The sequence below is a fragment of the Callithrix jacchus genome, chromosome 5, assembly GCF_049354715.1.
Source record: "Callithrix jacchus isolate 240 chromosome 5, calJac240_pri, whole genome shotgun sequence".
In the NCBI taxonomy this organism is placed as follows: domain Eukaryota; kingdom Metazoa; phylum Chordata; class Mammalia; order Primates; family Cebidae; genus Callithrix; species Callithrix jacchus.
Genome location: NC_133506.1, coordinates 162,162,291 through 162,189,801, shown reverse-complemented (window position 1 = coordinate 162,189,801; position 27,511 = coordinate 162,162,291). Strand labels below are relative to the sequence as shown.

General features: G+C 38.7%; 1 protein-coding gene across 1 annotated transcript in view; it reads right to left on the bottom strand.

The window, feature by feature from the left end:
• The window catches only part of DNAJC15 (DnaJ heat shock protein family (Hsp40) member C15), a gene marked incomplete at its 5' end in the record, with an annotated part of 78,267 nt that overhangs the window by 29,109 nt on the left and 21,647 nt on the right, over positions 1-27,511 (bottom strand). The window contains 2 exons of the mRNA XM_035297977.3: positions 4,091-4,155; positions 6,656-6,707. Coding sequence (XP_035153868.3) covers positions 4,091-4,155; positions 6,656-6,707 — 117 coding nt within the window. The remainder of the gene's footprint in view (positions 1-4,090; positions 4,156-6,655; positions 6,708-27,511) is intronic.

The window sequence follows — 27,511 nt, the reverse complement described above, 5'->3', positions numbered from 1 at the left end:
TTCCACCCCAGGAATAAAGTATAACTGAAAGACCCTTTTAAGCTTGAAAATAATATACCCATCTTGCATTATATTAGGACTGACAGATCACAGTATTTTAATCTATTAATATGTTCGAATTGGTGTCCATGTCATGAGCAAGCGCAAAATAGTAACTATTTATTCCTCCCCAGGAATAAAGTATAACTGAAAGACCCTTTTAAGTTTGAAAATAATATACCCATCTTGCATTATATTAGGACTGACAGATCACAGTATTTTAATCTATTAATATGTTCGAATTGGTGTCCATGTCATGAGCAAGCGCAAAATAGTAACTATTTATTCCTCCCCAGGAATAAAGTATAACTGAAAGACCCTTTTAAGCTTGAAAATAATATACCCATCTTGCATTATATTAGGACTGACAGATCATAGTATTTTAATCTATTAATATGTTCGAATTGGTGTCCATGTCATGAGCAAGCGCAAAATAGTAACTATTTATTCCTCCCCAGGAATAAAGTATAACTGAAAGACCCTTTTAAGCTTGAAAATAATATACCCATCTTGCATTACATTAGGACTGACAGATGAGGTGGCGCAGAACCATTTTTCTGACAACACTGTAGTAGGTAAAAAACAATGTTTAGATCCATAAAAATGAGATTACTCTAAGGAACAAGCATACTATCAAATGGATGGAATACATGGTCCTATTTTTCTAAGAACAGAAACACATCCTGGACCTTACAAATGATTATTTTGTATTATCCCATTCATAAAATACTGTATTAATAAACGACAGAAATCAAAATCATTTCCTTCTAAAATTGGCACTAAATGCTGTAGTGCCAGGTTAGATCATTTTGTATCTCCTTTGCTAAGTTAAAACAAACTCTTCACAGCAATCCCATTACTGGGTATATATCCGAAGGACTATAAATCGTTCTACTATAAGGACACATGTACACGAATGTTCATTGCAGCACTGTTTACAATAGCAAAGACCTGGAATCAACCCAAATGCCCATTGATAATAGACTGGATTGGAATGTGGCACATATACACCATGGAATATTATGCAGCAATCAGAAATGATGAGTTTGTGTCGTTTGTAGGGACATGGATGAATCTGGAGAACATCATCCTCAGCAAATTGACACAAGAACAGAAAATGAAACACCGCATATTCTCACTCACAGGTGGGTGATGAACAATGAGAACACATGGACACAGGGAGGGGAGTACTAAACACTGGGGTCTATTGGGGGGATAAGGGGAGGGCCAGTGGGAGGGGAGGTGGGGAGGGATAGCCTGGGGAGAAATGCCAAATGTGGGTGAAGGGGAGAAAGGAAGCAAAACACACTGCCATGTGTGTACCTACGCAACTGTCTTGCATGTTCTGCACATGTACCCCAAACCTAAAATGCAATAAAAAAAAACAAAAAACTCTTCATTAGCTAATTCGTTCACTCAATAGCTTGAAACACAGACGTCCTCCAGGCAACTAGAGAAGAACTGGATCATTCCATAGTTTTAAAAGAATACATTTACCATAAGCTATAAACTTTATTATGTACAATAATCTATTTGATTTATAAAAACTTAAGGATGATTTTAATTAGTCTGTTTCCATAATTTCACTTGACCATAAAACAAAATAAATGCAACTTAAAAAATTATATTTAAATAAAAAGATTCACAAATAGAAAATTAAAAGCCTAAAAGCAAAATAACTAAAAAGATGAATGATGGGTTTTCTCCTCCAGAAAAAAAATGTAGAGTAATTAGACATTAGCTGAGTCAATAATATACATTAATACAAAAACAAAAACAAAAGAAAAAACAAGCAAAAGGGCACTGGTTCAAAAGAGCAGACTGAGTTATAAAGATCTTTTGCTTTCCAAAGTGCCTTTGAAATGAGAAAAGACATTGTAAATTTAAAAAAAAAAAAAACCTTAGTAGGCCTAGAAAATAAGAAATGGGATAAACAGCAAACCAGAAAGTTTAAAGAAATCCTAGATAAGGCCAGGCTCAGTGGCTCATGCCTGTAATCCCAGCACTTTGAGAGGCCGAGGTGGGCAGATCACAAGGTCAAGAGATCAAGACCATCCTGGTCACATGGTAAAACCCCGTCTCTAGTAAAAATACAAAAATTAGCTGGGCGTGGTGGCGTGTGACTGTAATTCCAGCTACCCAGGAGGAGGAGACTGCGGTGAACTGAGTCTGCGCCACTGCACTCCAGCCTGGGTGACAGAGTGAGACTCCATGTCAAAAAAACAAAAACAAAAAAAAACCAAAAAACCTTCCAAGGATTTCTATCATATCATGCTTACGGTAAAATGTGAAGTTTTTGTTTTGTTTTGTTTTGTTTTTTTTCCATTGTCTTTTAGGCATTAAGGGATCCGGGCCCAAGGTGCCACTATTCCCTTTATACAGTCCTTGGAGTTACTCTTGCTGCTAGGCTCATCTGCACCTCAGGACCTTTGCAGTGATCCCACCAACTAGGAAGCTCTTACACCAGATGCTCACATGGCCTGCTCCCTTATCTTCTCGGAAAAACCTTACCTGGCCTAATGTAAAGATTCCTCATTGTTGTTACTCTTTAGACTCTTACCCTGATTTGGTTTTCTTGAAAGCATGTGACACTTCTGGGTATTATATATCTTACTACATTTTTCTTAACTGTGTCTCTCCACTAACATGTAAGCTCTTAGAGGGCAATGTCTTTGGTGCATAAATATATCCCACTATCTATGATAATGTCTAACTAGCATGTACTAGGTGCTCAATAAATATTTACTCAATACCTACCACAAATAAAATATAAATAGGAAGACAGAAGATATGACTATGTTCCCTCTAATCAGAGATATGCATTTATAAGACTGTAAAATCACTTGCTTTTTTTTTTTTTTTTAATCTAAGTTTAATCATTTGTCACTATGTCATCTTTTGGTGCTATCACTGCTCATGGCTAAGCCTCACAAGCCATTCATTTTCTGGTGACCTATACCATAATACAAACGTAACAAATTATACATAAACACTGAAAAGTTTGAGTTTTATGATCATGAACTAGAATGTGATAAACTTAATGGCTGTGATAATGGTATTAACATGACATTCTGTCCTCCAATAAATTATAAATTTGAAAAAAAAAAATGACAGTCGCTCTGGTAGGTTTTGAAATATGTAATGAAATAACATATAAAGTAGTAGTTTAGTAGTTTTACATTTAGTACTATTATGTCAACTTTGATATAACTTACTTTCCCTGTTTAATTACTGTTCATTTATTTAATAAACATTTAGTGATTCTTCGTCTCTGTGCCAGGAGCTTAGAAGAGGCTGATAATCAACTTGGTTTGTAGCAATTTGAGAATTTCAACTCTCAAGGAAGTTGTTCTAAGCCAAATCTGCTTCTATTTCCCTGAAGCCAATGTGTATGCTACGGGGTTTCACTGGCTTTTCTTTACATTGTCTTCAGTGGTTGCAAACTACAATTCACACTGTTGCTTTTACGGATACATACTATCATTCACTTTTTCACTTCTTCTCAGCTCCCAAGAATAGCTATAATGCCAGTACAAGAATGTGTAGTTAGTTCTATAGCATTTCATGGTTGGAATCTTGTAATTTTATGTTTGAGATAGCCAGGCATGATGCTATAAGGAAGGGAACTCGTTTCCAATGCCAAGATGGCATCAACTCTTGGGTAAGCTCCATCAGGACAAAAACCATGTCTTCTTTGTTTATCAGCTATTCCAAGCTCCCGGCACAGGGCTCAGGACTCACTAAATGTTCACTGAGTAAACGAACAGTAACTGAACAGGGAAAATAAGCTACACTGAAGTTGATATGATACTACTAAACGGATTATAATAATTAGGTGTCAAAACAAGGAATAAAGTTAGATATAAAAATCATGTGACCAAAAACTTAAAAAAAAAACTGAGCCAGTAAGTTAGGCAAACTCATCAATGATGTTGAAGAAAATAAACAGCTACAAACATTGGAAAATCAAGCCATTTTCTAAGTTAATTCAAATACGTCATACTAACAAAAATCAAAAAGAGTTTTCTAACTAAAGCCACGTTCAACTCACAATCTTCTTTGCAGTTTCTGTGATAACTTGTTCTAGAGGTTTCCAGATCTGAAATGCATAGCGACCTAAATAGTAAAAGAAATAAAAGCAAACATATTTTCTATAATCAAAATCAATCATTACCTTCAAAGTGCTTGTCATGGTATTTATTGTTTATATGTTATTTCAATAAATATTTCAAAACTTACCAAAAAGATGGTCATTTTTTTTTCAAATTTATAACTTACTGGAGGGCAGAATTTCATGTTAATACCACTATCATAGCCATTAAATTTATCAACTTCTAGTTCATGATAATAAAACTAGAAATTTTCAACATTTACGTATAATATCTTACATTTGAATTATGGTATGGGTCACAAAAAAGATCCTAGTATTCTTTCTACAACAAACTGTAAACTCCTATTATGTATAAAGACACTTATAATACTAAAATGATTAATTGTATTGCTTTCTATGGTGATACTCACTTTGAAAAATATAGAAAACAAATTCTATTTATGATCTACACTACACCTATGATCTTAATAGAATTATCTCTAAAGTAAAAAGGCGATTACATATGAAATAATTACCAAGGATGTTAATTATCAGTTTTTCTCACTGAGGATGGCTACTCTCTCTAAAAACTTATTTTTAGCTCTTTCCTTAGTTAGAAATCCTAACAATCAAAACCCCCCTGAGTCTTGACAACTAAGAGTCAACAGTAAAACAGGTTCTAAATTATTTTGAGGGCATCAAACAAGAGTAAAATATTATCTAGTTAATTTATCTTTTGTACCCCAATCAGATTTTATCTTCTAGTATCTCTTTCTCCAACAGTCTTGCTAGGAAAACAGTACATGACACGACAGGCTTTAAACTGCTAACCATTAGCCTATATGCAAATCAAGAGTTTTACTGCAAAAATTCAACTATCTAGATCTGTTAGAAAAATTTACCTGCCTATGTATACTGTTATTTCTGGGCAAACACGTTACGTGAAAGACTGGATGCCAGAAATGGGAAAATGTGAAGATTAAAAAGCTCTCGTCATAAAGAACACTAAAGTGAAATTAAATGAGGCTGAGTCCCTAGCTTGCCTGAATCTCTTATCACACAGATGACATCTTCCACTTGATTTTACAACAGTATGAAATGTAGCTTTTATATTACCTCAAAATTCTTCAAATCCATAGTGACTGACTTCTAGTCTCGGTTAAAAAGCAGTTGAATGCTTTAAGAAGTGACATGTCGTGGTTTACTCTAACTGGAGGACCTAGTTCTAACAAATCTAAGTGTACTTTCTCCTAAATTCTGTTTTGTGGTTGTCTTTGGCTCTAAAAGAGATTTTGCTATCATTTAATATAATACTCTAGTCAGTAATATGAGTTTGGAAACAGTGTGTTCTACACAGAATGCACACACCAATTGTTGTCATTTTAGAAAGACAACCCTGGAAAAAATACATATTTATCTAATTTCAAATCAAAATCTTACATTTGAATTCATAACTATGCCTACTGTACTATAATAATTAATACTAAAATTCCTTTATGTTTAGGGGCGAGTTTGTCAGAACTTTTTTTGAGACATGATATTCTTCTCATGAAACCTCAGAAATTAGTTAAGTATAAGTTATACAATTGAGACATAAGACCCTGATGACAAAAAGATCAAAAGAATCTGAACCACTGATCTAGATTTTAAAGTTCTGATTGTTAAGGTGTTTTTTCACTTGCAAGACAAAAGATTAAAATCAATGGTTTAAATGATAATCATGAGAAATCAAATGTCATATAAAACAAGACCCTCTTTTTTTTCTCACTTTTCTATTAGATCTTACTAAACTCCATAGAGCCACAGTGGAATGAAACTTTGCCTAAAAGAAGATCCAATTAACAAGAGCAAATCGATAGAACTTACAAACACAAATGCTAAAACAAAAAAGGAAATCTTTATCAGTAAGGAAATATTATCAAATTAACATTTAATTAGGAAATAGCTCATTTTAAACCACTATAAGTTAATGACAGACTCCGCAAATTTACTTTAGAACTTTAGAACTATTCTATCAAGAAAGGTAATTTTAGCAGTGAAAAAAGTCTCCTGGGTTTATCAAGGTAATTATACCAATATGTTGAGAGACAAATTAAAAAATAAACTACAGGGAACAAGTATGCTCATGAGAAAGAACCGACAGCTCAAAATGCATAAACCTATTTGCAAGAAAAAACAAATATGGGAGAATAAGGAACCCCCCATACCACTTATGTTACATAATATTAAAGATTTCTTTTTATAGTATACTATCCCTCAAATTGAAAAAAAAAAAATGCCAGGAAGATAAACTATTATTGGAGCTAGTTTTCCTGGCTTTTGTATCACTAATTTTCTTCCCATGAAGTTTATCTAGATTTTGCTACAATGACAAATGTTCAGTAACTACAAATGGTGGGAAGAATGAGAATGTGTAATGCCTAAAAACCAAAACCTCAGAACTCTAAGGGTCTACTCATGAATCACAGTAGACGCTGTTTGGAAAGATTTCTCCTGCAATTTATTGGTATATATTCTTTATCTTACCTGCAAATAGAAGAGCCGCAACACCCAGTCCTACAGTTATCAAACTTCTTGACTATGGAAGAAAAAAATGAACATTACTTATGATATAACACGCTGGGCTTTAAAAGTAAATCATTTTTAATAATGAGAATAATTATGTTACAATACTACATTTTCTTCAAGCTCTACTGTGAAGACCAGGACTGCAAAAAAGATGCAGTGTCTATGAGATTACATCTGCTGCTCACTATATCAGCGAATTCTCAGTGAACTGAAATGATTCTAGATTTTCATTTAATTTCCATATATTTGAATCCATTCTAACCAAGAGCTTTTATATTACCGATTGCTAAAATTTTTTTCTATAGACTATTTTTAATAGTGGGGTTAATATCTTCTATAAAGATAAAAGGCACATATTTCCTCCTCCATATTTTGCACCGGCAATGTTCAACAGCATTTGCTATATTTAAAAATTTCATGAAATCTGACATTAATGTTTAGGAAAGAAGTAAAGCTTCCAAACTTAACAAAAAATAATAATAATAATAAATCAAGAGTTGGTTAAAGTCTACCCTAAAGATTTTAAAGTAGGGGCCCAAAACTCAGAATGTCAGAATCTAAAGACATAAGCTAATTCTGATAAAAATCGATTTTAAATTGGCTGTATACCTTTATTATTCTAAGCTTTTCTCCTTAAACATCTCAGGAAAATATTAATGTCACAATAACCAAAGATTTATGTGGCAAAGATCAACAGCTATCCTGAACATCCATTCTCCTTTTTTTCAATAGGATCAGGAATTCCTATCTTTAGCCGACATATTTTTCCAAGCCTGCTTAACACTTAGGTGTGGCTATGTTAACTAAGTGTTGGCTCATAAGATACAAGCAGAGCAGTGGATGCAAGTCCCGAGAGGTCCTACGGGGTGGTAGGGAGATGTCCTTCTCCTTTTCCACTTCTCCTTCCTGATGGCTGGAATGCATACATTATTCCTGGAGCTCCTGCATAAAGAAGAACGATGAGATGAAAAGACACTGTTCCAGACGATCATGGACTTGCCTTGTCACCCCTGAACTGTCTCTGTTTATTAGTACCTGAGATAAAAAGAAAAGTCCTATCTTCCTAAGCCACTCTATTTTTGGGTTTTAGGCACTTGGAGCCAAAACAAATTCTAATGGATACAAAATGAAGAAGTGAAACCACAGAAACGTTTTTGTCTGGTAAGCGGTGAGAGAGGCAAATCCATAAGGGTCAGCAAAGACTCTTAAAACGCTAGCATAATCTCCCTAGGGAACAGAATGAATATACTTCTTCACTGCAGACCCAGTAAGACAGAGGCTGAGACTAAAGGGATGCGAAAACGAAGAACTCATTCAGCCACTGGCCTTCAAGTTCTGTAAGGAAATATACACGCCAAATCATAGGAAATCAAAGTCTCAACCTCCAAGAATGACTCTATACGGAGAAGTACCAGGTCAGCAAGGGTAGCTGCGTGAAGGTGCTCTAACTTTAATATGCAAAACTCCGAGAAATCTAGAGCCTGAAGACAAGATGAAGGATATTCCTCTAGGCTTCTCTCCCCATCAGTTCCAGCTTTAAGTCATGCCTTTTCACAAGGAAATGACAGCAGGGCCATTTCAGTAAAAGAAGATTCATTCCCTAGCAGAGAAGAGATCGCACAGAGCTACCTACCAGAGAGGGAAACAGTCTTTAGGGTTCTTTTCTGGTTGTCCAGCCTGCCTGAAACAGAAAGTTAGTCCTGAATAGAAGACGTATTTAAAGAAAATAATGTTCTGTTGAGGTATCTTTTTGCCATTTTCTAGGGCTTCCCTGGTGCTGTGTATTTTGAGCTCTCTGGCCTGACCTTCCATTGGTTCACTTTAAGGACACTCAGTCCAAACAAACTATTCAACTATTTCATATATGAATTATATCTTCTTCCCTTATAACTGTGTTTATCGTTTGCTCATTAGAAACACTCATTTTGCCTACTTAAATCCTACCTGCTCTTAATATCTCAGCCTGAATCTGCCACAGAATGGCGGAAGTCATTTACAACACATAGCTAAGGGCACATATTCAAATATACATACAGACTTCCTCCAAATTAATAATAAAAAGACACACACACAAAACTAAACTGCTAATAAACATATGAAAATGTGCTCAATTTCAAGTGGAACAAGAGAATACCAACAACAACAGAATGGCATAGAATATTAATATCAGAATACAAGGATCTGTGGCCTTTATGAAACTTGTTTTGTCCAATGATGCATCCCAAGGGCATAGCAACAGTATCTATACCTGACAGGGTTATGTGAGGATAAAACGTAAGATACACATAAAGGATTTAGCACAGTGACTTGGGAAATGTCGAACAATCAGTAACTGTAAACTGCTTTCAATATTAGCAGTAAAAGCTGGGTGCAGAGGCTCATGCCTGTAATCCCAGCACTTTGGGAGGCCACAGAGGGCAGATCACCTGAGGTCAGAAGTTCGAGACTAGTCTGGCCAACATGGTGAAGGCCCATCTCTATTAAAAATACAAAAATTAGCTGGGCGTGGTGGTACACACCTGTAATCTCAGCTACTCAGGAGGCTGAGGCATGAGAATCACTTGAACCTGGGAGGTGGAGGTTGCAGGGAGTTGAGACGATGCCACTGCACTCCAGTCTGAGCGACAGAGCCAGACTCTCTCAAAAAATAAATTAAAGGCTGAACGCTGTGGCTCATGCCTCTACTCACAGCAGTTTGGGAGGCCATGGTGGGCAGATCACCTGAAGTCAGGAGTTTGAGACCAGCCTGGCCAACATGGTGAAACCTCATCTCTACTAAAAATATGAAAATTAGCTGGGCATAGTAGTGGGTGCCTATAATCCCAGCTACTCGGGAGGCAGAGGCATGGGAATCGCTGAACCCAGGGGGTGGAGGTTACAGTAAGCCAAGATCACGCCACTGCACTCCAGCCTGGGGGATAGAGCAAGATTCTATCTCCAAAATAATAATAATAATGATAATAAAAATTATCAATAAAAATAACTACTATTAAATAAGAGTATTATAACAGAAGTTCAAACAAAGTTCTATAACACTTAAATATGTATGAGTAAGAGAAGATTCAGAAAGTGTTTTTGAGGTAGGCTCTGGAAAATGAACTGGTCTTTCCTAGGTTAACTACCCCAATTTTTCACATTTTGATAAATGCACATTTGAAAAATCAAAAGTCTTTAAAAAGGTAAGCTATCATAATATTGAATTTTTATAGATTAATAATTATTGCATCATTTTACTATTTCAACCATTCAAAATGAGAGAAACAGTTGCCTCTACAATTGCAAAGAGATTTTTATTTCAAGGATTAAAGGTATATAAGAAAACATTAAACCATCAAGCATTTGCTCATTTTTCACTTTATTTTAACAATTGTAAGGCTAAATTGTGATTAACAATAAAAATTTGATTTAATTCAACAAATAAGTATCACGTACTCTGTTGCTTATTCTCCATTTGTCTCTCCCCAGATCCATTTTCTAGGTTTATCTGCCTTGCTCTGCATATCTGCCTCACCTTATTTCTAGGGAATAACTTGCCCTTTAACTTCCGGTTGGGTTTCACCAGTGAGAGGAAGAATCAGCAGAAAAAGAAATAGTGGAAGGAAAGAGAAATAATGGCATAATTTATTCCCCGTTTCTTCCCTGTCTTGTTTCTTGTTTGGCCACCGCTCCTGTTGGGGTGGCTCTTCTTTCTGCCTACAACTCTCACTGAGTTTTGGAACATGGTTTCCATCTGTGTCCTGTCACCTGGATGGATAACAGTGTCCAAGTGTTGCTAGTCTCTAGGTGATTCATCATCCTTTCTTAATTATCTTAAACCATGGCGCACCTCTGCAAACAGTCCTTCAATAAACTATCTTCAAAAAAAAAAATCCACCTATTACTGCCAGGATTCTCACTGATAAAATCATCACTACATACCAGTTACTCTATTATGTGAGAGATGTGGCATGGAACAGGGTAAACTTGGCTCAAGTGTCTATATCAAATGAGTCCTATATAGAAACTTGAACATGTCAGGTAGGCCTCCAACTCTAAGCTAATCTCCTAAAGATCTTGCTTTTTATCCTTATTACAACATTCATTGTACTAAATTAGTTAGATAAGTATTTGTCCACACCCACATCTCAGGTGGAAATGTAATCCTCAATGTCGGAGGTGGGGCTTGGCAGGAGGTGTTTGGATCATGGGGGCAAATCCCTCGTGGATGGCTTGGGTCATCCCTTGGTGATAAGTGAGCTCTTGCTCTGAACACAAATGGGATTTGGTCATTGAAAAGTATGTGGCACCTCCCACCACACTCTCCCTCTTTTGCTACTGCTTTCCCCATTTGAAATGCCTGCTCCCATTTCACCTCTGCCATGACTGTAAGCTCCCTGATACCTCCCCAGTGGCAGAGCATATGTCAACACCATGCTTCCTGGAAAGCCTGCAGAATCACGAGCCAATTAAACATCTTTTTTAAAGAAATTGCCCAGTCTCAATATTTCTTTATAGCAATGCAAGAATAGCCTAACACGTCTCCTTTAGCTTTTCTAGGTATTAAAAGTCTTTAAAAATTTGACAAAAATCTATGGACCATCTCCTCAGGAAAACACAAAAATATTACAAAAATTTCTATACAATTTGAGGGGATTCCATGGGTTTTCCTGAAGTCCTTCAGCTCACAAGCTCCAACCTAAGAATCTTCCTTTAAAAAGAAATATAGAAATATACGAGCTCACTGAAGTCAGAGAGGATCTCTCATTCAATTTTCATCTCCCAGAGAGTAACAGAAGACCTGTCACATATTTCACTTTTCATTCATTCAATAATATAATTAAAAACTTAATTTTTAATGACCAAATTAATAGACTGTTTCTCTAAAGACTTATTTTATAGGAGAAAAAAAAAGAAAAACCTAAGACCTTGTAAACTTTAAAAGCAAGAAGAGGAAAAAATGGTGAAGAGGCAGGACTAACTTCCAGCTCCCACTTGGATGAACAGAACAGCATGTGAAGACTCACATCACAAACTTTTGCTCCAAGAACTGCTCCAGAAGTTCTTGGAGGAAAACCAAAGGAAGTCACAGACCCTTTGAAAGAAGCAGCTTGCCGTCGCAAACTCCATGAGACAGCAGAAAAACTGTAAGTGCCCAAAGGGTGAGGGGGGAAAAGTCTGCCTCTGAACATACATCCTCACTGGGGAACCTGAAAATCTAGGTAACAGGAGGATTTAACCTTACCTAGAGCTGAAGCAAATTTGGAGAGCTAAGCAAAAAAAAAGAAAAGTAGGAGCAACAGTGGGAAGAACCCTTGGTCCCTGGGGACCAAGAACTCTATAAGCACTCTTGGTCCCCAGGGAAGCCATTTCTGACTATCTCACAGGGGTCCTTCAGGAGGGCTGCCAGTGGAATTAGGGAGGGACCACAGAGAGAAGGAAACTTCCAGATGACCTTTGTAATAATTTCAATTATTCCCAATGTGAATTTTCCTGGGAAGAAAAGAGGAAGGGGTGGGAGAGGATCAAACAGGAAGTGCAGATATGAACACAGCAGCTGCAGCATGCAGGGAGCCTGAAAGCCGTGGGAGGCTTGTAGCCTGGGGCAAGTTCCCAGTCCCGAGAACCACAACACCATTCCCCACAGTGGCCACAGCAAGCCCCGCCTAAGAACAGTGTGAGCTCAGACAAGCCTCACCCTTCCCCAACCTAGTTATCTTTCTCTACCAGCCCTGGCAGCCAAAAACAAAGAAAATAATCTCTTGGGAATTCTCTGCCCATCAACTGAGAAAACCAAATACTTATCCAGGTGACCTTAGGGCAAGCTCGTATCCCCCCTATACTGCCACAGCTGATGCTCTCTTGAAAGTGCCATCTCCTGGATAGAGACCAACCAACTCAAGCCATTACAGAAACTCATAAAAGCACAATCACAATCTAAGAAAGAAGAAAATAACAGCTAATTCCACTGCCTGCAGCACTTGGCTAACCAGAGGTCCTGAGTGTGTCCATGTAGCAACTGCACTGCTAGTACAACCCGTATTCAGGAAAACCAGCTCACTAAACAAAACGACAACCAAGGACCCTCACAGAGTCCACTTCTCTCCCGTGCTACCTCCACTGGAGCAGGTGCTGGTAACTACATCTGAAAGACCCAAACACAGGTCACATCACAGGACTCTTTGCAGATACTCCCCAGTACCAGCCCAGAGCCCAGTAGTTCTGCTGGGTGACTAGACCCAGAAGAGCAATAATAATCACTGCGGTCCAGCTCTCCGGAAGCTGAATTCCCAGGGAAGGGGGAGTGCACCACATCAAAGGATCACCCCATGGGACAAAAGAATGAACAGCAGCCTTTGAGCCCCAGATCTTTCCTATGAAATAGTCTACCCAAACAAGAAAGAACCAGAAAAAAAATCCGGTAATATGACAAAGCAAGGTTCTCTAACAGCCCCAAAAGACCACACTAACTCACCAGCAGTGGATCCAAACCAAGAAGAAATCTCTGAATCGCCAGATAAAGAATTCAGATGGGCAATTATTATGCTACTCAAGGAGGCAGTAGAGAAAGGTGAAAACCAACTTAAAGAAATGTAAAATATAATACAGGATATGGACGAAAAAAAATTCCAGCGAAATAGATGCCATCAGGAAAAAGCAATCACAACTTGTGGAAATGAAAGATGCACTTAGAAAAATGCAAAATACACTAGAAAGTTAGAATAAAGAACTTCATAGCTCAAAGACAAGGCTTTTAAACTGACCCAAACTGACAAAAACAAAAAAGAATTTAAAAAAATGAATAAAGCCTCCAGGAAGTTTGGGATTATGTTAAATGATGTAACCTAAGGATAATTGGTGTTCCTGAGAAAGACGAGAAATCTCAAAGTTTAGAAAATATATCTGAGAGAAAACTGACAAAAACAAAAAAGAATTTTAACAACTGAATAAAGCCTCCAGGAAGTTTGGGATTATGTTAAATGATGTAACCTAAGGATAATTGGTATTCCTGAGAAAGACGAGAAATCTCAAAGTTTAGAAAATATATCTAATAGAAGGAAACCTCCCTGGCCTTGCTAGAGATTTAGATATCCAAATACAGGAAGTTCTAAGAACACTCAGAAAATTCATTACCAAAAAAACATCATGTAGGCACATATACAGGTTATCTGAAGTCAAGATGCAGCAGGAAAGAATCTTAAAATTGTGGGGCAAAAGCACCTGGCAATCTATATGGGAAAACCTATCAGATTAACAGCAGATTTCTCAGCATAAACCCCGCAATCCAGAAGGAACTGGGGTCCTATATTTAGACTCCTTAAACAAAACAATTTTCAGCTCAAGAATTTTGTATCCAGCAAAACTAAGCTGTATAAATGAAGAAAAGATAGTCTTTTCCAGACAAACAAATGCTGAGAAAATTTGCTACTACCATGCCAGCAGTATAAGAACTGCTAAAAGGAGTTCTAAATCTTGAAACACAACCTCAAAAGACACCAAAATCGAACCTTCTTAAAGCACATATCTCACAGGGCCTATAAAACATTAACACCATGAAAACAAAAACACAAGGTATTTAGGAAATAACTAGTACAATGAATACTTGAATAGTACCTCACATCTCAATACTAAACATTGAATGTAAATGGTCTAAATGTTTCACTTAAAAGATACAGAATGAAAGAATCAATTAAAAAAAAAAATCTACCACCAACGTATCTGCTGTCTTCAAGAGATTCATCTAACACGTAAGGACCCACATAAACTTAAGATAAAGGGGTAGTAAAAGGTGTTCCATGCCAATGGACACCAAAAGCCAGCAGGAGTAGCTAGCTATTCTTTTATCAGACTAAACAGACTTTAAAGCAACAACAGTTAAAAAAGACAGAGGTACATTATATAATGATAAAAGGATCAGTCCAACAGGAAAATATCACCATCCTAAATATGTATGCACCTAACACTGGCTCCCAAATTTACTATTAGACCTAAGAAACGAGATAGATGGCAACACAGTAATAGTGGGGGACTTCAATACTCCACTAACAGCTCTAGACAGGTTATCAAGATAGAAAGTCAACAAAAAAACAATGGACTTAAACTATACTCTAGAACAAATGGACTTAACAGATATTTACAGAACCTTCTACCCAACAACTGCAAGAATATACATTCTATTCATTAGCACATAGAACATTTTCTAAGATAGACCATATTTCTATTTCCTATAACAATAAAACCAATACCACAGAAATACAAAAGATCATTCAAGAGTACTAAGAATACCTTTACATGAACAAACTAGAAAACCTAGTAGAGATGGATACATTCCAGGAAATATACAACCCTCCAAGATTAAACAAGATAGAACTAGAAACTCTGAACATACCAATAATAAGAAGTGAGACTGAAATGGTAATCTAAAAAATTGTCAACAAAAAAAAGTCCAGGACCAGATGGATTTACAGCCGAATTCTGTCAGACATTCAAAAAAGAATTGGTAGCAATCCTACTGAACATATTCCAAAAGATAAACAGGGAATCCTCCCTAAATCATTTTATGAAGCCAGTTATCACCCTAATACCAAAACCAGGAAAGAACGAAATAGCAACAACAAAAAACACCTATAGACCAATATCCCTGATGAACATAGATATAAAAATCCTCAACAAAATACTAGCTATCAACAGCATATCAAAAAGATAATCCACTGTGATCAAGTGGGTTTCATACCAGGGATGCAGGGATAGTTTAACACAAAGTGAATAAATGTGATATACCACATAAAGAGAACTGAAAACAAAAATCACATGATCATCTCAACAGGCACAGAAAAAGCATTTGACAAAATCCAGCATTACTTTATGATTAAAACTCTCAGCAAAATCGGCATACAAGAGATACACCTTAATGTAATAACAGCCATCTATGATAAACCCACAGCCAACGTAATACTGAATGGGGAAAAGTTGAAAGCATTCCTCCTAGGAAGTGGAACAAGACAAGGATGCCCATTCTCACCCTTCTATTCAACACAGTACTGGAAGTCCTAGCCAGAACAATCAGACAAGAGAAGGAAATAAAGAGCATCCAAATCGGTAAACAGGAAGTCAAACTGTCTCTATTTGGTGAAGATATGATTGTATGGCTAGAAAACCCTTAAGACTTTTTCAAAAATCTCCTAGAACTGATAAATGAATTCAGCAAAGTTTCAGGATATAAAATTAATGTACGCAAATCAGTAGCTCTGCTATAGACCAATAGTGACCAGGCTGAAAATCAAATCGAGAAATCAACACCTTTTTACAATAGCTGCAAAGAAAAACAAAATAAAATGAAATACATAGGAATATACCTAACCATGAAGGTAAAACACCTCTCCTCTACAAGGAAAACCATCCTACAAAAGACTGCTGAAAAAAATCATAGACAACGCAAACAAATGGAAACCCATCCCATGCTCCTGGATGGGTAGAATCAATATCGTGAAAATGACTGTACGGCCAAAAGCAATCTACAAACTCAATGCAATTCCCATTGCTATACCGGACCGAGCACAGACAGTCAACACCAAGGCAAAAGGATGCCAAATTGCAGGGTTTATTGCCGGCGACCACGGAGGACTCACGTCTCTCCAACCCGTGGCAGAGAAAGAAGGGTGACAAGACCTTTTTATACCCGAAAACCACCTTGGGAGTAGGGGTGAGGAGCGGGGATGGGGATGAAAGGCTTCAGTAATTTCGAGGGCTAAATCACCTCCTGGGCCAGAGGGTGAGGCAGGCTCCGGACATTCCAAGGGCCAGGGGACTTTTGTCATTCCGATTGTTACTTAAGTGGTGATAAACATTAGTTTATACATGGTCTGGGCAGTATTAGAATCCACAGATCTTTAGTTACTTATTACGAGGGCAGGAGCCAGGATGGAATTAACTCGGGCTGCTTATTCTGGTTATTACCGGCTAGCAACTCTGGCAGTGACTGATAAGAGAAGGTAAGCAGCTTTACCTTTTTGCATTCTGCAAAGTAAACTAGCAGTTTTATTTACAGAAGCCAAGGCCCGCAGTCAGCCTTTACACCTTATTTTAAAAACAGTTTTGTCTTTTATGAAATGGCATTGCTCAGGTTCTAACTCTAGGCCAGCTATATCACACCATCAAAATACGACCATCATTCTTCACAGAGCTAGAAAAAAAAATTCTAAAATTCATATGGCACCAAAAAAGAGCCTGCATAGCCAAAGCAAAACTAAGGTATCAGAATAAACTGTGAGGCATTACATTACCCGACTTCGTGGTACTGGCATAAAAACAGGCACACAGGACAACAATAGAAAATAGAGAACTCAGAAATAAAGCCAAATACTTACAGTCAACTGATCTTCCACAAAGCAAACAAAAGCAAAGTGGGGAAAGGACACCCTATTCAACGAATGGTGCCGGGATAATTGGCAAGCCACATGTGGAAGAACGAAACTGGATCCTCATCTCTCATCTCATATAAAAATCAACTCAAGATGGGTCAAGGACTTAAATCTAAGACCTAAAAGCATAAAAATTATAGAAGATAACATCAGAGAACCCATTCTAAACATAGGCAAAGATTTCATTAACTAACCTGCTTCTGAAAAATCAAGGAGCCAAAAGCAAATGCTGCAAAAATAAAGATAAATAGATGGGAACGAATTAAACCAAAAAGCTTCTGCACAGCAAAAGAAACAATCAGCAGAATAAAGAAACAACCACAGAGTAGGGGAAAATCTCTGCAAACTAGTATCCAACAAAGGACTAATATACACAATCTACAAGGAACTCAAACCAATTGGCAAGAAAAAAAAATAAACAATCCCATCAAAAAGTATGCTAATGGCTGGGTACGACATCTCATGCCTGTAATCCAGCATTTTGGGAGGCCGAGGCGGAAGGATCACCTGAAGTCAGGAATATCAGACCAGCCTGACCAACATGGTGAAACCCTGTCTCCACTAAGAACACAAAAATTAGCCAGGTATGGAGGCAAGCACCTGTAATACCAGCTACTTAGGAGGTTGATAAAGGAGAATTGTTTGAACCTAGAAGATGGAGGTTGCAGTGAGCCAAGATCACACCACTGCACTCTAGCCTGGGGAACAGGAGCGAGACTCCATCTTAAAATAAGTGTGCTAAGGACATGAACAGACAATTCACAAAAGAAGATATACAAATGTCCAACAAACATGAAAAAACGCTCAACACCACTAATTATCAGGGAAATGCAAATCGAAACCACAATACCATACACCCTACTCCTGCAAGAACGACCATAATTTAAACATTAAAAAGTAATAGATGTTGGCATGGATATGACAAAAGCAAACACTTTTACACTGCTGGTGGAAATGTAAACTAGTACAACCACTATGGAAAACAGCACAGAGATTCTACTTTTAGTTCTTTAAGGAATCTCTGGGTATCTACCCAGAAGAAAAGAAGTCGTTGTATGAAAAAGACACTGCACGTGCATGCACAGCAGCACAAGTCACAACTGCAAAAACATGCAAGCAGCCCAAATGCTCATCAATCAGAGTGGGCAAGAAAATGTGGTGTATACATACCAGGAAATACTACTCGGCCATAAAAATGAACAAATAGGCCAGGTGCAGCAGCTTGCACCTGTAATGCCATCACTTTGGGAGGCTGAGGCGGGCGGATCACAACGTCAAGAGATCGAGATCCCAACCTGGCCAACGTGGTGAAACCCAGTCTCTACTAAGATTACAAAAAAATTAGCTGGGCGTGGTGGTGCACGCCTGTAGTCCCAGCTACTCGGGAGGCTGAGGCAGGAGAACTGCTTGCACCCAGGAGAGGGAGATTTCAGTGAGCCAAGACCAAGCCACTGCACTACAGCCTAGGCAACAGTTCGAGACTCTGTCTCAAAAAAAAAAAAAGAATAATGGCATTCACAGCAACCTGGATGGAGCTGGAGACCATTATTCTAAGTGAAGTAACTCAGGAACAGAAAACCAAATATTGTTATGTTCTCACTTACAAGTAGGAGCTAAGACAGGAGTATGCAAAGGCATAAGAATGATACAACAGATTGTGGGGACTCGTGGGGCAGGTAAGGGGTGGGGGTGAGGGATTAAAGACTATATGTTGGGTACAGTGTTCAGGTGACGAGTGCACTAAAATCTCAGAAGTCACCACTGAAGAACTTATCTATGTAACCAAACACCACCTGTTCCCCTAAAACTTACTGAAATAAAAAGTAATAAAAGCCAAGTAATAAAAACAACAAAAAGAAATCCAAATTAGGTAGATCACTAGAGCAAAAAAGGATGTTCAGTAAATAATCAAAATTGTACAATCAAATCTCTTATCAAAAACTCATTTATTTACTGGAATCAACATTCCTCATGCAGTTTCAAATCAAGGCTAAAAAAATTTTTTTAATCTTAAAAATTATTTATTGAAGAGGGTTTAATCTAAAGTACCTTTCACTGTATTTTAATTTGACATTAAAATATAACTTTTTGAGCATGAACAATTGATAGTAAACAAAAACATATTTAGAAGTTGAAATCAAGAAAAAAAGAAAGTAAGTTGGGTGTGGTAGGGTGTGCCGGTGGTCCCAGCTACTTGGGAGGCTGAGGTGAGAGGTTTGCTTGAGCCCAGGAGATTGAGGCTGCTGTGACCTAGGATTATGCCACTGTACTCCAGCTTGCCGTCTCAAAAGAACTAAGACATTTTTAAAAATTTAAAAGGAAAGAATAAAAGTTATTATAAAGTTTCCTACGGAAATAGGAAGGCTGTTAGATCTATAAACAATTTAAGCTGACCAGGTGCTGTGGCTCACACCTATAATCCCAGCACTTTGGGAGGCCGAGGTGGGGGGAAAAAAAAAAAAAAATCACCTGAGGGGTCAGGAGTTTGAAACCAGCCTGGCCAACATGACGAAATCCTGTCTCTACTAAAAATAGAAAAAATTAGCCAGGCGTAGTGGCGGGTACCTGTAATTCCAGTTACTTGGGAGGCTGAGGCAGGAGAACTGCTTGAATCTGGGAGGTAGAGGTTGCAGTGAGCCGCTATCATGCCAGTTCACTGCAGCCTGGGCAACGAAGCAAAACTCTGTCTCTAAGTAAATAGATAAATAAGACTTTAATGGACTCAGTACAATATGAATTGTTTCCTACTACCTAACATTTTTTTATTTGCTAAAATCCCACTGGTATTTCTTTCAGACACAGTTTGCGTGAGCTATAAAAAAAAACAGTAACAATTCTCCTCAAACTTCTACATATGTTAATGACTCAAACAGGAAAAAGAAACTAATTTCAAATGTAGAAAACAGACCTACAGGAGAAAGGGAGTCAATCTAAGTCTAAGTACGTAACTCACACAGAACTTTGGACCATAACCTTTCGTTGGCCTTAATTTTTTAGAATAAAATGACATCTAAAACACACTGAAGTTTCTGAATAACCTATGGTTTATGACTCGGCATAACTGTGTAAATATCCAATACTTCCATCAACATGTTCTCTGTTTTACTACTGTTGAAAAAAAATTAACATGCTTTCATCATTATGCTAGCCCTCATTTACTAAACTTCAGTATCATATCCTTGGGCTCAGAGGATTTGTATTATTTTTTTTTTTAGGCAGAGTGCTGCTCTGTCGCCAGGCTGGAGTACAGTGGCACAAACTCATCTCACTGTGACCTCTGTGTCCCGGGTTCAAGCGATTCTCCTGCCTCAGTCTCCTGAGTAGCTGGGACTAGAGGTGTGCGCCATCACGCATAGCTAATTTTTGTATTTTTAGTAGAGACAGGGTTTCACCATGTTGGCCAGGATGGGCTGGATCTCCCGACCTCGTGATCCGTTCGCCTCGGCCTCCCTAAGCGCTGGGATCACAGGCGCGAGCCGCCGCGCCGGGCTGAGGGGCTGTATAACACCATATTGATCCAGCTGTAAACAGAAAGATGTACTTCAATTTTTATTTTGAATATTTTTTTAAACGATGATGCTTTAAAACTAAACTGCCAATAACAGAATGAGAAAAAAAATGATATCGAAAAGACAGTATAACAGCAAAATGGTGAATCAGGCATAACGTTAGTACCACAACTAGTCACTTTCTACCAACACGGCGGTAACCACGTTAAACGCCCGACTAGACAAACGTCTGTGAATTTTGCAGAAATAGAGAAATGCTGCTGTCTGTTTGACTCAGGAAAAATTGGGATGTAAAAATAAATCAGAAAGTATGATTTTAAAAAAGAAAAGTAAGTATATTCCTGTACCCTTGTATAGGCTAATATTGCCCTAAGTGTGACACATTTGTAGCAGTGGATGGTAAATGTGAATGGCGTAAGGCATTTTTTTTTTTCATTCTTAAAAAAAATTCTGCCCCAAAAAAAAAAAAAAAAAAAAAAACCCACAAGGCTGCCTTGAGTGAGTTTTAGTTTTGAAACATTTTTCTTTGAAGATTTGGATGTTTATGGATTAGAAAAGTAGCTAACATTTTCTAGGCCTCCAGAATATCTAAATAAGTCATTGGATATATTTGTTACTGTTACATAAAATTAGAGCAGCACATACTTCTACTTACAGAACAAGCTTATCTTTCTGTCAATACATGGACATATATCCCTTGAAATCAGTTACAAACTCCACCAAAAATATTCTTTGACAACTGGCCCAGAATGGTATTAGGGAATAGTGGTCTCTATGTCAGAAAACCAAAAACCTAACATTCTACTCATGTCAAATTTAGAAATTTAGTTTTTAATAATCTTGTCATGGTCACCATGGGAAAAGAAAAGATGACATATATTCAAAAAATAAATGTATGTGATATGGGACAAGGGTATTTAAGATTTAAAATTCACAACTTTAGAGTACTCTTGTCAAAAGTCACAAAAAGCATAGCTTTCACTGCATTCTGACCATAGACAATGCATGAATATTTTGGATTTTAAAACTTCCAGGCATATGAAAAAATAGCACTGCAGAATTGGTGGCAAATTGCCAATGAAATTACTGATTGGTTTCAAAATGGTGGCAGAGTTACCACAGAGAACGTTTAATGGGATGAAACCTGGTTAATTATTTTTGTATTTTCAGTAGAGATGGGGTTTTCACCCTGTTTAAACAGGGTGAAATACAAAAAATATTGTATTTACTGTTTATCTACTATATATACAAAAAAATATGAGCCGGGTGTGGTAGCACACACCTATATCCCACCTACTTGCTTGCAGCAAGCGGAGATTGTGCTGTTGAGCTCCAGCCCCGACAACAGTGTGAGACTCAGTCTCAAAAAAAAGAAAAGTCTTATGTTCTCACTAAACAGCACATTACACAATGACGGTTTCTGAAGCCTGCTGGCCCTTCGAGCCTGCTCTGTACCATCATCCTCCTCGTTGTTAATAGCACCCTTTCGCGTTCCTCATGACTTACTAAACTTTTACTTTCCACATAAGCCTTCAAGTTTTTCATCCATGCAGCAAGCATGAACCCCTTATGCTTTCTACTCCTTCGCACCTGAATGCTATGTAAGGGGCTGCTACGGAAAGTCCATGGGCTTCAAGTTAACCAGACCTGAGCTCCAATTCCACCTCAACATTCTGCAACCCTAAGCTATTCTCTCTGGGCCTATTTCATCATCTGTAAAATGATAATATACATACCTATATCATAATATGCTCACAATGATTCAAACAAGGTTATGAAAAATGATCAGCACCTATGTGAACATGGTGGACAGTCCATGCAAGTCCCTTGTTCATTTTCACATTATTTACTCTTACTCCTTCTGTTCCTCTCTGCTTTACTCCTCCTGGGAAATCTTACTCAGCAATCAACTTCAAGCCCATCTTCTTACTCCTTCTTACTCCTGCTCCTCTCTGCTTTCCCTGCTGGGAAATCCTACTCAGCAATCAATTTCAAGCCCATCTTCTTACTCCTGTTCCTCTCTGCTTTACTCCTCCTGGGAAATCTTACTCAGCAATCAACTTCAAGCCCATCTTCTTACTCCTGTTCCTCTCTGCTTTACTCCTCCTGGGAAATCTTACTCAGCAATCAACTTCAAGCTCATCTTCTCAATAATGCTTTCCCCACTCACCTCTTACCCAAACACAACTCTTCAGTACTCAGCAGATCTTTCTACTACAATACATATTACATTAGTTATACTCATTTACCTATTTCAAATCCCTTCCAACATGTATGCTTCTGGAGGTACAGATTGTGTTGTATTTCTTTGGATTTCCAAAATCTAACAAAGCATCTGGTAAACAATACGGTTTCTAAAACTCTGTATAACATGAAAATGATCGTAAGAAGCCTTCCTACCACCCGGATGTCTCTTGTAGCTCATATTATAAGTGTACTGTACTGGTGACTGAAATTATGTTTGTTTGTTTGTTTGTTTGTTTGTTTGAGACGGAGTTTCACTCTTGTTACCCAGGCTGGAGTGCAATGGTGCGATCTCAGCTCACCGCAACCTCCGCCTCCCGGGTTCAGGCAATTCTCCTGCCTCAGCCTCCTGAGTAGCTGGGACTACAGGTACGCACCACCATGCCCAGGGTAGAGACAGGGTTTCACCTTGTTGACCAGGATGGTCTTGATCTCTTGACCTCATGATCCACCCGCCTCAGCCTCCCAATAGATAATGATTTTTTAAGAATAATCTTTTTCACACTGTCAGAAAAGGTCTAGAATAAATAAATAATTAAAAGAATGATCTTTTAAGTACTTTTGCATTTACTCAAAACCTTCTCATAATATAAGAAGCTTTCAAGGTCGGGTATGGTGGCTCACACCTGTAATCCTAGCACTTTGGGAGGCCAAGGTGGGTGGATCAATTGAGGTCAGGAGATCGAGACCAGTCTGGCCAACATGGTGAAATCCCGACTCTACTAAAAATACAAAAATTAGCCAGGCATGTTGGCACACATCTGTAGTCTCAGCTACTGGGGAAGCTGAGGTGGGAGAATCGCTTGAACCTGGGAGGCGGAGGTTACACTGAGCCAAGATCATGCCACTGCACTCCAGCCTGGGCAACAGGGCAAGACTCCCTTTCAAAAAAAAAAGCAGCTTTGTTCACATTAAACCAAACTGTGAATAAATGTGATGGGTCAGAAATCTTGCCCCAGTCATCTGACAGCCTGGAGAGCACCTGGAGCCCCTGAATTCATCACAGCCTTGCCAAACCAGGGGATCTCAGTTCTTGAACCCAGGTACGTGGTAACAGTTAATTTTATGTGTTAACCTGCTATATTATGATTACCCAGTTAGTTAAACACTGATCTTGGTGTTGCTGTGAAGGTATTTTGGAGATTTGGCTAACACACATGGAGTTTATCTTTGATAATCTATGTGGGCCAATTTATGTGGACCAATCATTTACAAGAATTTAAGAACAAAACTGAAGTTTCTCTGAAGAAGAAGAAATTCTGCCTCAAGAATCTCATCGTATCTGAAAACTCTCAGACTGTGGGCCTGCCCTACAAATTTTAGACTTGCCAGCTACACCACCATGTAAACTAATTCCTTAAAATAAACAGACAAAGGTTGAACATCCCCATTCTAAAAATCTGATATCCGAAATGCTCAAACTTTTTGAGCACCAATGTGACATCACAAATTATTTACATGGGTAGCTAAGACAGAATCCTTTGCTTTTGGATAGTTCAATGTATACAAACTTTGTTTCATGCAAAAAAATTATTAAAAATATTGTATAAAATTCCAGCCTAGGCAACATAACAAAACCCCATCTCTACCAAAATTATAAAAATTAGCCGGGCATAGCGGTGCATGGCAGTAGTCCCAACTACTCAGTTGGTAGGGTGAGGGGACTGAAGTGGAAAGATCATCTGAGTCCAGGGAGGTCAGGCTAGAGTGAGCGATGATTGAGCCACTGCACTCCAGGCTGGATGACAGAGTGGGGCTCTATCTCTCAATAAATAAATAAACAAACAAGTAAATAAATAAACTGTATAAAATTGTCTTTGAGCTATGTGTATATAGTGTCTTTTGTTTTTTTTTTTTTTGGGGGATGGAGTTATGCTGTTGTTACCCAGACTGGAGTGCAATGACGCGATCTCGGCTCACCGCAACCTCCGCCTCCCAGGTTCAAGCAATTCTCCTGCCTCAGCCTCCTGAGTAGCTGGGATTACAGGCACGCCACACCATGCCCAGCTGCTTTTTCTATTTTTAGTAGAGCCGGGGTTTTACCTTGTTGACCAGGATGGTCTCGATCTCTTGACCCTGTAATCCACCCGCCTCGATCTCCCAAAGTGCTGGGATTACAGGCGTGAGCCACCGTGCCCGGCCTATGGTGTCTATTAAACATAAATAAGTTTCACGTTTAGACTTGGATCCCATCCCCAAGATACTTCATTTTGTATATGCAAATATTCCAAAATCCAGAATAACCCAAAATCTGAAATATTTCTGGTCCCAAGCATTTCAGATAAGGGATATCCAATCTGTACATATACATGCATACATACTACTTGGTTCTATCTCTCTAGAGAACCCTGACGGATACGGATTTCTGTTCCGTTTCAGAAATTAATGCTTTTGGCATCCCCTTATTTAATTCATTATTCACAAATTAATTTGATATTTAAATACTTAATTTGGGGGCCCACTGCCCTAGGCATAGAGATACAGATCAATAAAATGACCTTACAAAGGTTACAAATTGATTCTCATCTCAATCTCAAAACAAAATGTACGACCTTCAAAACTTATTAGTTTGTTTTCATTATTATTATTTTTTTTTTTTTTGGAGATAGAGTCTCACTTTCTTGCCCAGGCTGGAGTGCAGTTGTGAGATCTCGGTTCACTGCAACCTCCGCTTCCTGGGTTCAAGCAATTCCCCTGCCTCAGCCTCCCAAGTAGCTGGTACCACAGGCACATGCCACCACACCCGGCTAATTTTTTGTATTTTGTTAGAGACTGTGTTTCACGTGTTAGCCAGGATGGTCTCGATCTTCTGACCTCATGATCCACCCACCTCAGCCTCCCAAGTAGCTGGTACCACAGGCACATGCCACCACACCCGGCTAATTTTTTGTATTTTGTTAGAGACTGTGTTTCACGTGTTAGCCAGGATGGTCTCAATCTTCTGACCTCATGATCCGCCCACCTCAGCCTCCCAAGTAGCTGGTACCACTGCACATGCCACCACACCCGGCTAATTTTTTGTATTTTGTTAGAGACTGTGTTTCACGTGTTAGCCAGGATGGTCTCGATCTCCTGACCTCATGATCCGCCCACCTCAGCCTCCCAAGTAGCTGGTACCACTGCACATGCCACCACACCCGGCTAATTTTTTGTATTTTGTTAGAGACTGTGTTTCACGTGTTAGCCAGGATGGTCTCCATCTCCTGGCCTCATGACCCGCCCACCTCAGCCTCCCAAAGTGCTGGTACCACCGCACATGCCACCACACCCGGCTAATTTTTTGTATTTTGTTAGAGACTGTGTTTCACGTGTTAGCCAGGATGGTCTCTATCTCCTGACCTCATGATCCGCCCACCTAAGCCTCCCAAGCAGCTGTTACCACAGGCACATGCCACCACACCCGGCTAATTTTTTGTATTTTGTTAGAGACTGTGTTTCACGTGTTAGCCAGGATGGTCTCCATCTCCTGGCCTCATGACCCGCCCACCTCAGCCTCCCAAGTAGCTGGTACCACCGCACATGCCACCACACCCGGCTAATTTTTTGTATTTTGTTAGAGACTGTGTTTCACGTGTTAGCCAGGATGGTCTCCATCTCCTGGCCTCATGACCCGCCCACCTCAGCCTCCCAAAGTGCTGGGATCACAGATGTGAGCCACCGCACCCAGGCAAACTTCATCTTCTTTTTTTAACTTTTGACACTAGATTTAACTTGAGAGGGGAAAATTGCGTTTTTACTTCTTTATTACAATTTCCTAAGTCAGTGCTGATAGAAGGTGGTGGAGGTAAGAGGCTGGAAAATGGTTTCAGAGGGTATTTAACCAGAGGCCACCATTAATGAAGACACCTTTGCAAAATTAATACAGTGAGAGAAATCTAACACCGCTGACTCCACTTGGTTCTAACCTCCCAAGCTAACTGTCCTTCTTCACTGGGTGTGGGCCAAGCTAACTATGGGAGGAATTTATAGTTTAAAGCAAGGAGGATAACAGTCCCTTCCTGAAACGAATCCCTTCCTTGTTCAGGGACTGAAACCACCTTTGTAAACTAATGAAAGGCTACCAGGTTAGAATTATGGGAGGGGCATGAATTCTGCTAAAACCTACCTACAGTTAAGTGACAATCAGCCATTGTTCCCTGGCCTACTTACTGCTCAGGAGTCCTGTAGCTGTAGCCAGAGGTCACAAGATTTATAAACTTCCCCAACTGCTTCTATAGATAACATCACTATTGTAAAATCTAAGACTGGTCTTTGAAATATTTTTCAGACTTCTGCATTCTGACTGCTGCCACCTGGACCCAAGACTCTTACCGAGGAACTGACTCAACAGCTCCTATAACCCCCACCCAGAAACTGTACTTAGCATGCAAAGGCAGTTCTGACACTCCTATGATTTCACCACCACCCAACCAATCAGCAGCGTCCACTCCCTGGCCCTCCGGCCCAGCTAATGAACCTTAAAAACCCTAGCCTTTGAGCTCTCAGAGAGGCAAATGTGAGCAATATCCGTCCTCCCACTCAGCTGCCTTGCAGTAATTAAACTCCTTCTCTACTGGAACACCACTCTCTCAATGTACTGACTTTATCTGGGCAGCAAGAAGAACCTGTTGGGGATATAAGCATAAGAAACTAGTGTCCAGTCTTACACATTTTCTCTGTGAGCT